General features: G+C 40.6%; 1 protein-coding gene across 4 annotated transcripts in view; it reads left to right on the top strand.

Moving 5' to 3' along the window:
• ZGRF1 (zinc finger GRF-type containing 1) overlaps positions 1-15,809 on the top strand; it is a 171,535-nt gene that overhangs the window by 92,587 nt on the left and 63,139 nt on the right. For all 4 annotated transcript variants that reach the window (XM_056564937.1, XM_056564962.1, XM_056564952.1 and 1 more), the window contains 4 exons: positions 5,044-5,098; positions 5,491-5,591; positions 7,061-7,187; positions 10,900-11,384. In XM_056564937.1, the coding sequence (XP_056420912.1) occupies positions 5,044-5,098; positions 5,491-5,591; positions 7,061-7,187; positions 10,900-11,384 (768 nt within the window). The remainder of the gene's footprint in view (positions 1-5,043; positions 5,099-5,490; positions 5,592-7,060; positions 7,188-10,899; positions 11,385-15,809) is intronic.

Below are 15,809 nucleotides of genomic sequence, written 5' to 3'. Positions count from 1 at the left end.
TCTGCCGGCAATAGGATCTCTTGCCATCTTCACAAACAGCAATGCATTTCCAAGCGGAATGTTTATTGTTTCTGCAGACCCCGAAATCAGAATTTCCACGGCAGATGTTTCTGCTCCAGAAATTCTGCTGTGTACAGTGCAGCAGAATCCTATTGGAATCAATGAGACTCTGCCGGAATTTACGAGAGAAACACTTTCACGGAACATAGCCAGCAAAGGAAAACGGGTAGTGCAGATGTGAGCCTAGCATGATCTGTGTTTGTTTGCTGTAGGCAAATCCAGACAGTTTTTGTCTCCAGATTAAGAAATCTGGGTCTACAACTTGAACGTTAAAGGGTACTCCACCCCTAGACATCTTATCCCCTATGCAAAGGATAGTGGATAAGATGTCTGATCGCAGGGGTCCTGCCGCTTGAACCCTCGCAATCTTGGTGGGGGTTGTGACGTCACGGTCCCTCAATGCAAGTCTATGAGAGGGGGTGTGGCGGCCATCACGCCCCTTACATGACTTGCATTGAGGACTTGCACTGACTGCTTCCAAATACAAGGGCATTCTGCAAGGAAATGTATAGAAGTCAATAGCAGACATTGTATGAACTGAGAAAAATTAGCAGTATGTGTGCTTCCTTGGCCACATGGAGCATGCTGTGGACAGAGTTTTATCATTTTTACCCTGCTGTTGCCAAAACACCTTATGACATCTAACCCTCTAATCTGTTTAGGGAATAGAGGACCATGCTTTATTCTTGTAGACTACATCTGTATTTTTGGTATGCTGTCTGTTTACTCTGCAGCTTTTCTCTTGGTTCTGATTATTATGGTAATTACACTTTGCACCAGATTGAGTTCCATAGAACTTTAGTTAGTGTCTATTAGATTTAGTGCATGTTGTTGTTTGTTTGTTTTTCCAGTTTTTTTTTCTTCCTTTAACCTCTTTTGGGACTCAGCCCATTTTCACTTTAAGGACTCCTTTTTTTTGCAATTCTGACCACTGTCACTTTATGCATTAATAACTCTGGGATGCTTTTACCTTTTATTCTGATTCAGAATTTTTTCGTGACATATTCTACTTTAACGTGGAAAATTTTCGTCGTTACTTGCATCCTTTCTTGGTGAAAAATTCAAAAATTTCATGAAAATTTAGCATTTTTCTAACTTTGAAACTCTCTTCTTGTAAGGAAAATAGACATTCCAAATAAATCATATATTGATTCACAAATACAATATGTCTATTTCATGTTGGCATCATAACGTTGACATGTTTTTACTTTTTGAAGACATTAGAGGGCTTCAAAGTATAGCAGCAATTTTCCAAATTTTCACAAAATATTAAAATCTGAATTTTTCAGGGACCAGTTAAGTTTGAAGTGTTTTTGAGGGGCCTTTCTGTGAGAAATACCACATAAATGACCTCATTATATAAATTAAACCCCTCAAAGTATTCAAAATGACATTCAGAAAGTTTGTTAACTCTTTCGCAAGAAAGGTGTTTCACAAGAATAGCAGAAAAGTGGAGGAGAAAAATCAAAATCTGCATTTTTCATATGTGGATGTAAAGTGCTCTGCTTGCGCACTGCAATGTCCGGAATAGAAGGAGCACCATTGGGCTTTTGGACTGAAAAGTTTGTTGTAATTGAAGTCGGGTGCCATGTGCATCTAGAAACTACACCCCTCAAGGAACGTAACAAGGGTTAGATTGAGTACTTACACCTCACATTTTGACCCGTAAAAGTGAAAGAATTGATTTTTAACACTGAATTGCTGGTAAATTTATTTTCCAGAAATGGATGAAGTGTAGTTTGGGGAAAATGAAAATTGCAATTTTAGTACTGATATGCCAATTATATTCCCAGAATGATGATCCAGAGTATAGCCAAAAGTAAAAATTATGCCTGCCCCAAACCCTATGCTCTAAATCATCATTCTGGGAATGTGATGTGTGTGTGTGGCCATCCCTATTCGGTTACCTCAAATGCGCACCCTACTCAGGTGGGGAGAGAGTGCTGCGCATTTGAGGCAATTGCAAACCCCCAATGCTGTTGACTCTGTCCCATTTTTTTTTTTTTTTTTGTGGGGGGGGGGGGGGGGGATATTATCAGGGGTATTGGGAAAGAGGTTTTTTGGTTTTTCTTGGGGGGGGGGGTTGGTTTTAAAATTTTGAAAGACAATGTACTCTGGACTGGTACATTGGAGTCGAATTCTGGGGAATTGGGGAGAAGGATTAAAATTTAGAGCTCCATGAAAGTGTGATACTCACTGAAGCAATCCTTAATGCAGAGGCCTGGATGATCAAGTGGTGTCCTTCCAAATCCCCCTCTTGCGACACAATCTGCTTTTTTTGTGGGATCGTCCCATCTTTCCAGTGTGGGGGGACCTCACCTGGAAAGTGTTGGCTGGGGACGATCCAGGGAACCTAAGTTCCAGAGGTGCTCTGACCCACTTCTTGGCGGTCACCAAAGATGAGGGCCTTTAGAACTTCCTCTTGGAACTCCAGGAGTATCTCTGTGTTGCCAGGGTGCTGGGATAGTACAAAAAAGTCATACATAGCATCCTGTACCATGTAGACCACAACTTTTTTGTACCATGCCCGTGTTTTGCGCATTTTGTACCATGCCCGTGTTTTGCGCATGGCATTATATGGCTTGAGGACTTGATCCGAAAGATCAACTCCCTCCATATACTGATTGTAGTTCAGAATACAATCTGGGTTGAGGACCGATTCCCATGGTACCTCGCACAGAGACAGGGGTGCTGCCGTTCCCATGAATTGTGGACAGCATAAGGACATCCCCCTTGTTCTTATACCGGACCGGCAACAGGTTTTCATGGCAAAAGGCACGGGACTCACCACAGGGGATAGAAGTCTGCAGGGGATAGGAAGGAAGGCCTCTTTGATTCTTCCGGACTGTCCCACAAGCGACTGTGGATCTGGCGGTGAAGGGATGTGAAGAGAGGGATACTAGTGTAAAAGTTATTCACGTAAAGGGGGTAACCTTTATCTAGCAATGGGTGCAAAAGGCCCCAAACGGTTTTCCTGCTAACACCCAGAGTGGGGGACATTCTGGGGGTTCAAAACGGGAATCTCGTCCCTCATACACTATAAACTTGCAAGTGTACCCTGAGGTACACTCACAAACTTTGTACATCTTCACGCCATACAGCGCTCGCTTGGTTGGGCTGCATTGCCGGAAGCTGAGTCTCCCCTTAAAGCTGATGAGAGACTCCTCAATAGAAACCTCTCTTCCAGGGACATAGGCCTCTCAAAATTTGGCCCCGAAGTGATTGATGACTGGCCAGATTTTATACAAGCGGTCATACGTGGGATCAGTTCGGGGGGGACATGACTCATTATGCAAACCTTTCCTATTGGCCTCAAACCGGGGACTGGTCATGGCCATACTGTAGAGCGGGGTCTGGTAGAGGGCGCCCTCACTCCAGTACTGCCTGACCTCTTTTTTTATTTTATTTTTTTTAACCTAAGCCCATATGCAGCACGAGGCCCCAACAGGCCCTCATTTCTGCTGCACAGACTGGGCCTAACTAAAAAGGAGCCCGGGTTTGCAGTGACAAGCTCGTGACAGGTTCGTCTGGTCAACTATCAGATTGACAAAGTCATCACTGAAAAAAAAATTGTCCATTTCAGTGAACCTGACTATGTCAATCTTGATTCCTGAGTCACCAACAAACTCAGGCGTCACAGGCTCATGGTCCGCTGGCTCAGTCCAGACAAGTTCACCAGTACTAGGCACCAGTAAACTTGGCTTGGGGGCTTGACTAGTATGAGCGCCAGGGGGACTCATACCAGCATGGGGCACAGGGTCAGAAGCAGAGGAGGTTTGCGGCCTCGCATGGCGGCGTCTCCACCGCCTTGGTTGCTCATCATCAGAAGATGATGAGGAAGACGTGGAAGAAATAAGGAAGCTGGGGTCTTCCTCATCCTCTGTGGCGCTTTCAGTGTCTGAGGCAAGTATGGCATATGCCTCCTCCACTGAAAATGCCCTGCGGGACATTTTCCTACTCTAATGGGGATGGGGTGTGTGTATGGGTGTGGGAAAACTTTTATTTGTGTGTGATGTGGTGCGAGACTATGTCCCTAACCCACCCTATCCTAACTAAATTCCCCCCCAACAGAAAAAATATAAACTTAAAAAGGCACAAGCGGGAAAAAAAACTTGCAAGATTTGCAAGATGTGGTTTCTGAATATGGTGATTTATGTATTACTATGGAGGCATGTTTATCATCCTGTTATCAAACCACATTACATATACTGTATGTCGCCACATTCTAAAGAGGCTGCTCTGTTTTCCACCAATACGTGCTGCAACTGTGGAATGCGGTATAGTGTATGGTTTGTAATACTGAACCATATGAACTGGGGTATGGTTCTGCATTGCAGCATGTAATGTACAATATTCATTATCCTGTTCATTATGCCATGTATTTTAAGGCCGCCGTATTAAAATTAGTATGTAGCATTTTTGTTGAGAAGGTAGTGTAGGCAACATGATTTACTCAACTTAAAAAGGACCTGTGGCCAACGCAAAGAAGTGAGATTGCATTATCATTAAATTGCTTAGGGTACTCAGATCACACACCTTTTTACAGTGTCTTGATACGTCCTTCCATTTCCAAGACATTTGCTGTAATAATGTGACTGACAATTCAGGGAATCAGTCAGATGGACATGAACTTAATTTTAACAATAAGAGTGAATATCAGGTGATAGGCAGAATTATAAAGTGTGTATGTTTTACATTGAGGGTCGTGTATGCCTAATGCACACCCCTGACTGTATAATCCCGCTCATCACTGGATAGTCCCATTAATAAAATTAAGTTCTCGCCCTTCTTCACCCATACACACGGGAGTGTGTATCAAGAAACTGTAAAAAATGTGTGTGATCAGGGCGACCTGAGCTAGTTAAAGGCTTCTGACATAAGTACATTTACATGGATTAGTAAACTGTGTATTTATATAATATATATTCTAATTAAAATATTACAGTATTTTTAATAATTGTAACTACATTTTTTTTTTCTTAGGTTTCCCCCTGCAGTCACCAGTCTGGATCCAGACATAGTCCCTCTAATTTTAAAGGTAATTTGCAGTAAAATATATTGTGGCGACCATATTATTGTGGTGTTATCCATGTCCATCTTCATAAGTCATACATTTGTTTACACCTCTAGAAATTACCATATATGTTTAGAATGTTTTTTTTGTTGTTGTTGTTGTTGTTGTTCCTCTTCCACAAGAATAAACACTACAAATTACAGATCAGACAGAGTTCTGATAAAACCCCACATGTGGCAGATATGGGGTTCTGTAGTGTTTAAAGTCCGGTTTAGTAGAACTATGTGGGACCTAGATGTTTTGCCATAATCCCTTGCAAAACAATTTGTATCTTTGTAAATATTTACGCATACTGATAATGCATAGAATCTAAACACAAAACTTGTCTTAATATTACATTTTTTTTTTATCCACAGGTCCATCCTCTCATAATTGCCTCCCTCAATGGATTGTGGGAACCCCAGGTTCAGACTGTGATTGGGAGTTGTCACAAAGGTCATCAAGCAAATCTAATAAGGTCAGTATGCTTTAAACAGTAACATACTTTCTAATTGTTTTATTATTGCTTATGACACAAACCCAATGCACTGTTAACTGTATTTGTGAAATACACCAGCACCTCAAGAAACTGACATATGACATGACTTGGCTTCTGGCTGAATTTATTTTTTATAAAAGGAAATATAAAGAGAGCCTAACACAAATTGAACTTATGGTTGGAGGATTAAAGGGGTATTCCAGGCAAAAACTTTTTTTTATATATCAACTGGCTCCGGAAAGTTAAACAGATTTGTAAATTACTTCTATTAAAAAATCTTAATCCTTCCAATAGTTATTAGCTTCTGAAGTTGAGTTACTGTTTTCTGTCTAACTGCTTTCTGATGACTCACGTCCCGGGAGCTGTCCAGCTCCTATGGGGATATTCTCCCATCATGCAAGGGATATTCTCCCATCATGCACAGCTCCCGTGACGTGACCTCATCATTGAGCAGTTAGACAGAAAACTTCAGAAGCTAATAACTATCGGAAGGATTAAGATTTTTTAATAGAAGTAATTTACAAATCTGTTTAACTTTCCGGAGCCAGTTGATATATATAAAAAAAGTTTTTGCCTGGAATACCCCTTTAACTTCAATTCATATACACATTTGATTACTAGGTGACCACAAAGAATCCTTGTTTTCCCATCCACTGAATGAATAAAACATAACTTTCATTGCCTTAGAACGATTAAAAACCCCTACTCACCGGTCTCATCGGTATAGATAAAACTACTGAAATTCTACAAAGTGTCACTAGTACCTCAATGTAAATAAAATTTTGATTGATAGTGTGGCTGCAGTCCACATCTATCAAGTGTTTATCCAGTGATAGATGTGGACTGCAGCCACACTATCAATCACAATTGTGTTATTATTGTGGTACTAGTGGCACTTTGTACAATTCCAGTTGTATCTATACCGATGAGACCAGTGGGTTGAGGTTTTTAAGGCAAACATTTCATAAAGCTAGCCAACAGTTAATGTAAAAAAGGGCCTGTAAAAATCCTAGAAGCCACATAGCTTGTGTGGCTGGTGGAGTGTTAGCAGCAATACTAAGAACACCAACAATTGGGGCCTCTTCTATGGATTAAAATACCATATGTATAACCTATTTGAATAAGAATTATTGTATTTGGACACTCAGCGTACATAATAAGAAATCTTCAAGGTACAACACTCGATGTGGACCTTGTGGATTTTTTTTTTTACTTTTATTTTTAATGTCTCACCATTACACAAATTTCTGTCTTTAGAGGGCTTTTTTTTAAACAAATAAATAAAACATGTCAAAGTACATGAAACAGTATATCATTGAGTACATGATGTTATCTCATTGATTCTAAAAAATGGAATACAAATCTAAGAAATGTTTGTTATTATTGTTTCTTAAAACATCACAGATAGATTTACATTTCCTTGTTTATCTGCTCTGGTCACTGTTTAGGTGAAGACACCAACACAGAATCTATCTAAAAATGTACCTCGTTTTTTTCTGAGGCCAGGACAAGGCAATGTGGCTGAGAACTCTGCAATCCTATTATGTGACTCTATAGCTTCTCTGGAGCAAAACTGTAAGATCTTGTTGAAATTCCTTTTTGACATCTTTGTCAAAATATATTTTATGGTTATAATTCACCTAAAATAAAAAGGAAGGCAACTGTGCAGAAGGTTTCCTATTAGTTTGTCTACAGCTTCTATGCAGACTTTTATGTGTGTGTGGTTACCGGCTGCAAGCCCTGTGTAGTCAAATTTGAAAGTCCTGTTGCCGTTTATTTATCCTTTACTTCTTAAAGGAGATATCCAGCCAAAAGTGGCAAAAAAAAATACTTAAATATGTTTATATATATATATATATATATATATATAGTGACCCCAACATATGATCAAATCGACATACGATGGCCTCTCAGAAGCCATCGCATGTCGATGTCAGCATCGACATACGATGCTTTTTTATGTCGGGGCCATCGCATTAAGTGCTATGCTGGATAGCAGCTTAAAGGGGTACTCCGGTGAAAACCTTTTTTCTTTTAAATCAACTGGTGGCAGAAAGTTAAACATATTTGTAAATTACTTCTATTAAAAAATCTTAATCCTTTCAGTACTTATTAGCTGCTGAATGCTACAGAGGAAATTCCTTTCTTTTTGGAACACTGATGACATCACAAACACAGTGCTCTCTGCTGACAATTCTGTCCATTTTAGCAACCATGCATAGCAGATGTATGCTAAGGGCAGCATGGTGGCTCAGTGGTTAGCACTGCTGCCTTGCAGTGCTGGGGACTTGGGTTCAAATCCCACTAAGGACAACAATAAATAAAGCGTTATTATTATTATAATAATGTCAGCAGAGAGAACTGATGTCGTGATGTCATCAGAGAGCATTCCAAAAAGAAAACAATTTCCTCTGTAGTATTCAGCAGCTAATAAGTACAGGAAGGATAAAGATTTTTTAATAGAAGTAATTTACAAGTATGTTTAACTTTCAGCCACCAGTTGATTTAAAAGAAAAAAGGTTTTCACCGGAGTACCCCTTTAATGTTCCCCGTGTGGTGCGGTAAGTATTGCTTACCCCTCCACGATGCTCCAGGGTGCCCTTCGGGTCCAGCACTGGTCCTCCAGCATCTGCTCGGCCCTCTCCGGTGACGTCAATACGAAGCTGCTCATGCCATACCGTCATCCAATAGGAATGGCGTACGCAGCAACGTAATGACGTCGCTAAGTAGGCCCAGTAAGGCCTTGCGGAAGACAGCGGAGGACCGGAGAAGACCAGGAGAGCCCAGCAGAGGACCGGAGAAGACCAGGAGAGCCCAGCGGAGGCCCGGGGACACCATCGGGAGCGGTGGGACGCGGTCCGGAGCAGCGGGGACAGGTGAGTATGACTTTACTTTTTTACATTGCACAAATCCCTCAACATACGATGGATTCGACAAACGATGGCTCGTTTGGAACGAATTACCGTCGTATGTTGAGGGACCACTGTATGTGTGTGTATATGTATGTGTGTATATATATAATATATATATGCTCACCATGACTCCACAAGACATCTCAGCTGATTTATTTCAAAATCGGACCCCCATAACCCCCATAAGCAGCCTTTGAATCAGCAAAAAAACTACACACACTGAGCTTGTTTCCTTTGTGAGCTGCAGGGAGGAGGGTGTTGCCCTCCAGCCAATCAGGGACACTCAAACACGGCACACTCACGGCACACTAAAGCTGTCAGGTCTCTGAGCTGGGGAGAAGTGTCGTCTACGGTAGACGCTAGTCATCAGTGTGATAAGATCTCCTGGACTTCCTGTCTGGAGAGAAATGGGGTCTATGCTCAGCAAAGATTACACTTCACATTGAAAAGTTATATACCGTATTTTCCGGCGTATAAGATGACTTTTTAACCCGGGAAAATTTTCTCAAAAGTCGGGGGTCATCTTATACGCGGGGTGCTGCAGTCGGATAAGATGCCCGGATTATGGATTATCCATACCCCAGGCCTCCCGGCTGAGATTCATTTCCCCTGTCACATTAGGGACATCCCTGTGTCCCGAAAGAGCTTTTCGGGACACAAGGATGTCCCAGTTACCTTTCTGCGGCCCTGCGTTAACCTTAAAAATGCAAGGGGCCCGCCAGGAGGTAGTGCGCACGCAGGGATGTCACTGACGTCCCGTGCGTGCGCCCATAGCAACACCAGAGCGGAGCAGCGAGGACACGCGCCTATAGCAGTAGATCATGACCCATGACCGGAGGAGAGGTGGTCGGAGCACTGAAGTGGTCCAGTACACAGGCATACAGCCTCATGCCATACACTGTATATGGCTTAAGGCTGTATGTCTGTGGGAGCCACTGCCTACCTAATGTGGGGGTATACTGCCAACCTAATGTGGGGGAACTACAACCTAATGTGGGGATCCACTGCCTACCTAATGTGGGGGTATACTGCCAGCCTAATGTGGGGGAACTACAACTTAATGTGGGGATCCACTACCTACCTAATGTGGGGGAACTACAACCTAATGTGGGGATCCACTGCCTACCTAATGTGGGGATCCACTGCCTACCTAATGTGGGGGAACTACAACCTAATGTGGGGGTATACTGCCAGCCTAATGTGGGGGGAACTATACTGCCAACCTAATGTGGGGGAACTATGCTGACAACCTAATGTAGGGGGAACTATGCTGACAACCTAATGTCGGGGGAACTATGCTGACAACCTAGTGTGGGGGAACTATGCTGACTACCTAATGTAGGGGGAACTATGCTGACAACCTAGTGTGGGGGAACAATGGTAAGGTGGTAGAGGGGTAGTCTTATACAGCGAGTATATGCCAAACTCTCTATAACTGTAAAAGTTGGGGGCCGTCTTATACGCCCAGTCGTCTTATGCGTCAGAAAATCTGGTAACTTTATCATGTGCAGCTATATATATTTAATTTGGCTGGAGTTCTCCTTTAACTTCTGACTGCTTGATAATAAAACTGGGAACAAGTGAAAGGAAGTAAGATTGCAGAATCAAACTACACTTATTTCATTTTACTCACCTTTGCTCTCCTTTCAATTGTTACATTGGAACAATTAAGAAAATGCCATACATGAAGTTTGTTTAATGAAGATGGGGGTGTCATAGTTCCTACGAAGAACCAGTTTTGGTGGCTGTAGCTGTCTATCTAATTGCACTTAACCACTGCAGTATAGAGAGGTAAAGAATTGTTTTCCGCTCTATACTTTTATGAACATTATGTTTGTGAATCTGCATTAAATATTACTCTATGGGGCCATATACTGTGCTAGATATATCATTAAAAAGGATCTTCCGAAGAAAAATTTCTGGAATTCTGATTCATCTGGCAGTATAAGCTGTTCATCGTAACCTTTTAAGCAATGGCTCGCTGTCCCATGCTGTCCCATTCTGCCCCCCCCCCCCCCCACAACTCCCTCCTCTTTTCATAGGCTTCTATCAGTAGCTGTAACTGATCCCTCAGTAAGCTGATCCATCTGCGGAAGGGCTTGAGCATTTTTTCAGACTGAGTAATCAAATTAGGAGGGAGGGTGAGCAGGAAAGTGGCTTGATAAATGGGGAAAAAAAGGATAATCAAGTTTCTTACATTGACTTATACTATTTCATTATTTTATTTTTTTTTACAAAGTTTGTTGATTGTGTAGTTCTTATTTAAAGTAGGACAACCATTTCACCTGTATCTTATAATGTTTGTTACTATGCACTTAGTACTGAAATAACTTTACACAATAATAATATTTGTATTGTTTTAATCCCCTTTTTAGATCTTTTGGACTCTACAAAAATCTCCAAAGTACAGTCCAGGCTTATGAAGGAGTTAACAGCAGTCTCTGTAGCAGAGGAGGACGTGGATAATGTTGCATGCAATACAACAAAAGATCTAAAGCCTAGTTCTTTCTTATTAAGTAATGGCAGAAGTGTTGTGTCTTCAGAAGTAAAGTCAAGCAAATGGACAGTGTATCAGAGCTTTTCTCCTGGAAGGTCACAAGATATTAAAAAAGAAAACAGTGATTTTTGTCCACAAAGTGTATTTAGAAGTCAGGACAGAACAGATGAAATACTGAATAGTGATCTGGAACCCACTGCCTTATGTCACCTGGCCTATTTAAAGGATAAACCTGGCAGTGAAAATTGTATCGATACAGAATCAAGGAATCAGATCATAGCTAAAATCCATACCCAAACTGGTCATTTTCAGCCTCTTGTAGGGAAAAAACGTCTATATTCACAAGATACAAAGGATGAGCAGGTGTGTATCCATACAGTAACAGCATTTATCATTTTATTGCTTTTTTTTACAATTTTACTTTTCCTTTATTTCAACAACAAATTTTACATTCTATTTAAAATCACCTTTCCATTTTTCTTTGTCTATTATCCACACTTAAACAAAATTTCCCTTTTCACCTTCCCCCCCCCCCCCCCCCTATACATTTCTTCCGTCCGGTTCCAGTGCTCTGTCAGACCCTCGTCATCTCAATATTCCCCTTTTCCTTATATAATAATACCTCTCCTCCCCCTCCTCCCCCCCTTCATAAACCTTCCTATCATTAAAACCAAACAAATAAGAAAGTAACATTTGGCTCCTCCCCCTCTCCAAATTACGCAAAACCCATCTGCACCATTCATTTTCTCCCTCTCTCCTCCTTCCTCACTCTCACAATCATCCTTCAGTCCCCTTATTATAAAGGATTAAAAAATTTTTTTTATTGTATTTTTTTTTCTTTCTCCCTCCTTCCTCTCCTCTTTCCCTTTTCCCCGTTTTTTTTATTTTTTTCTTATCCTTCTTCTCTTTTTCTTCCTTTTTTATTTTTTTTTAATTTACAAATTTCCTCCCCTTGCCAGCGAAGAGTGCTGCGTCTTCATGCCCCACTCTACCCTGACTACTTGTGATCCACTGGTGATGCGTTTATTACGCACTCCCCAGGATCAACAAATTCGGGGAGGATCTTTGATATTTTTTTTTCCCCTTTCCTTTCTTCCTTTTTTTCTTTTTCCTCCTCTCTTCCTTTTTCTTTCTCTTCTTTTATTTTTTTTTTTTTTGAAGGGGTAACTACTTGCATTCAGTTCCTACAATTAATCCAATACCAAAACTCTCAAACACTCATTTTTCACTCCAACTTTAAAAGGGAGGAACGAGGGAGGAGAGCCAAAATAAGCAGAGAAGAAAAAAAGAGAGAAAAAAATCAAACAAACAAGAACAAACCAACAAGGGAGAAAGAAGGAAAGGAGAAAAAAAACACAACCCCCATCCCTCTTGTATTTGTTACTGGCTTTGGTCGGACAGAGCACCTCTCCTTACAAAATTATATATAGTCCCCCCCCCCCCACTCCACCCAACCCCTGTCCCACCCCATGGCAGAAGGGCAGAGGGGGGAAGAATAAATAATAATAATAAAATATATATAAATATATATATATATATATATATATGTATATAAGAAAAAAATTTATATAAAAGTTGCACTAAAAAAAATTGGCGCATTTTTGTCTCCTTTTCCCCCTCTATATATTCTTCTTTATAAGAGAACATTCCAACCATGTCCCTTTATCTGAGACTCTCCACCAAACATAGTCTTTCTCTTTATGTCATACCTTCAATCCACCTATCCCAAATTAAGTGTAACTTGACCAAACACCCGACCTGAGCTGCCCAGCAGAACTCAAAATGTATCATCTTGCTTACTGTAGCTTTAAGTTCATCAATATTTGGAACTTCTTTAGACATCCACTTTCTTGCCACCAATAGTCTTGTTGCAAATTGCACTTTCCCTCTTATTATCTTATCCATTCTTCTTCCTTCAGTTCTTACTCCCCCTAGTAACCAAGATATCAATTCATCTCCTTCCTTCAGCTCTAACCTTCCTTCTACCATCCTCACTGCCTTCATCCAGAATTCTTTAAGCACAGGACACTCATAATACATATGGAAGAACCCAATTCCGTCATTCTCACATCTTGGGCATTTGTATATTTTTGCCTTTTATCTATTTTTCCCAAGAGTTTCGGCGTATAATATAACCTATGTGTTATAAAAAATTGTGTGACTCTATGTGAACCATTTTTGATAACACTTGTGTTTTCTTCCCAGATTCCCCTGCATTCCTTTTCTGTTACTTTCCCTACATCCCTCTCCCATTCTTTTGTGCTAAAGTGTTTTTCACCCTTATTTTTGACATCCACCATTATTTTATACATCTTGGAAATTATTATTTTTTTTATCTGTGCCTTCCCTAAAGACCTTCATTATCGGGCAGTCATTAATTCTCAACTCCTCTTTCCTATCTATTTTTTTGACTGCCTCTCTTAACTGTGCATACCTAAATAGTGACATCATATTATATACTGTGCACTCAAATCCTCAAACGTTCTAAGTTTCTCTTCTTCAAAAAATTGTGCTACAAATTTTAAATTATATTTACTCCAAAATTGCCATTCTTGTCCCTCTAATTCTTTAAATCTTGTGTTATTGAATAACCTCGTATATACAAATGAACCTTTCACCTTCATTACTTTTTCATTTGCTCCCATACTTTCCCCACCATTTCCTCTATGGGATCCTTTCCGCCCAACTTAGATTCAAGGAATTCTCCCATATCCTCGCACACATCTTTTTTTCCTTTTATCATATTCACAAAAACATCTGTTTCTTTCCATTTCTTTACATACCTCAACTGTGCTGCTATATAGTATAATCTATCCTCCATTATTCACCCCTCTACTTAGATAACTTAGTTTTATTCTTGGTTTTTTCCCTTTCCAGACCAATTCTCTTTCCATGGTTTCAATTGTCTTAAATACTCGTTCTCCTAACCATACCGGACTATTGGTCAACATAAACAATATCTGGGGTAAAATTATCATCTTCAAAAGGCCAATCCTATCTGCCATACTAAGTGGTAGACCCAACCAGATTTTTATATTCGCTCTTATTTTTCTTAAAATGGGCCAGACAATTAGTTCCGGATATTTTTGCACTTGCTTCCCTACATTCCCTATATCATTTTATTGCTTATTGGGTACATTAAAAGAGACTGTATGTGTCAGCATTCAGCCCATGTCCCATTTACAGACATATATATGGAAGCAAATTTGGATATTAATAAAAAATCTAAACTGAAAATGTATTTGTTGCCTATAGCAACTAGATATTAGCTTTCATTCTTTACTGCTGAAAACTTTCTTTCAAACAAAGGACATTTTCAGTAGGAAATAAAGCTGCCATGTAGGGCTGGACTTGGTCTGCAACATATGTTTAGGCTGGTGGTACATGTCAAAGTAATACCTACATGTATGCCAGGACCCAAAGTTTCCCAGCAGAACATTGCCTTTACTGGCTTTACCTCTTTCCATAGTGTATACTGTTGCCACCTCCTCTGGTCATCTACATGATATGAAAGAAGACTTGGTCACTTTCTTTCATGATCCCGTTCTTATACTGACATGCTCTTTGTATGCAGTATACACAGTGTGTTTTGACACCTTTCTTATCATTACCTGCTGTTTTGAAGATGCTGTGACCCAGTTATCTAAACATCACAACTTGGCCATTTTCAAAGCCAGTCATATCTTTACATATTTATTTTTGTTTCCAACACATCCGCTTCAAGAACTGACTGTTCGCTGTCTACCATTTCCCAACCTTTAAAGGAGTACTCCACATGAATTTTTTTTTTTAAATCAACTGGTGCCAGAAAGTTAAACAGATTTGTGAATTACTTCTATTTAATAATCTTAATCCTTCCAGTACTTATCAACTGCTGTATGTTCCATAGGAAGTTATTTTATTTTTTTTATTTCCTTTCAGTCTGACCACAGTGCTCTCTGCTGACACCTCTGTCCATTTTAGGATCTGTCCAGAGTAGGAGCAAATCCCCATAGCAAACCTTTTCTGCTCTGGACAGTTCCTAAAATGGGCAGAGGTGTCAGCAGAGAGCACTGTGGTCAGATAGAAAAGAAATCCAAAAAGAAAAGAACTTCCAGAAGTGGGGACCGAATTTTCCTGACGTAACGCATTATAATTTAGCTTGCCTTTATCCACACTGTATTGACGGGATTAGGGGCAGTGACTATTACTCTAATACGGCACTCGAAGTGGAATTAGTGGGTCCCTGGTCTTTACCGGCCCTCCTACATACTAAATTTGCAGCTATCCTTGGTCCTATAAGGGGCTTGTACGTTGTTAGGGATAATGCAGTGGCGTGGAAGATGGGTAATGCTGCAATGAGGTTATCGTTCTCGGTTAGTAAACATATGCCATTATGATCACTTCCAGAATTCCATATGGGCAGAGAGAATAGCCCGTTATGGTGGGCTGCTGGGATACTTCGGGTTCAACATCTCCTTAGCCCTACTGGGCCGAGGTATTTAACCTTCTCTGAACTCTCGGCCCAGTATGGTTTGGGCCCGGAGCATGGAGTCTCCTGTCACCACAGTGTAAGCCAGGGCCACTCCCCCTTCCTCTCTCAGAAAATGCAGCAAAGTGAGCAATAAGAAAGGAACTTATATGGGTAAGTAAAGGGGGTTGGGGGAGGGGAAGTTAGGATTAGAGTCAGAGACAGATGGGGGGGTGGGGGGGCATTAGGGGTAGATGAGTTCGTGATAGGTACACTTTAACTCTGGTATATAGAAAAGCAAGGAGTCAGCTCACCATGTGTTGCAATTAGTTCGTCTT

Source organism: Hyla sarda, chromosome 1, assembly GCF_029499605.1.
Source record: "Hyla sarda isolate aHylSar1 chromosome 1, aHylSar1.hap1, whole genome shotgun sequence".
NCBI lineage: Eukaryota > Metazoa > Chordata > Amphibia > Anura > Hylidae > Hyla > Hyla sarda.
Note: the sequence above shows the minus strand (reverse complement) of the source record. Positions and strands in the feature narration are given on the sequence as shown.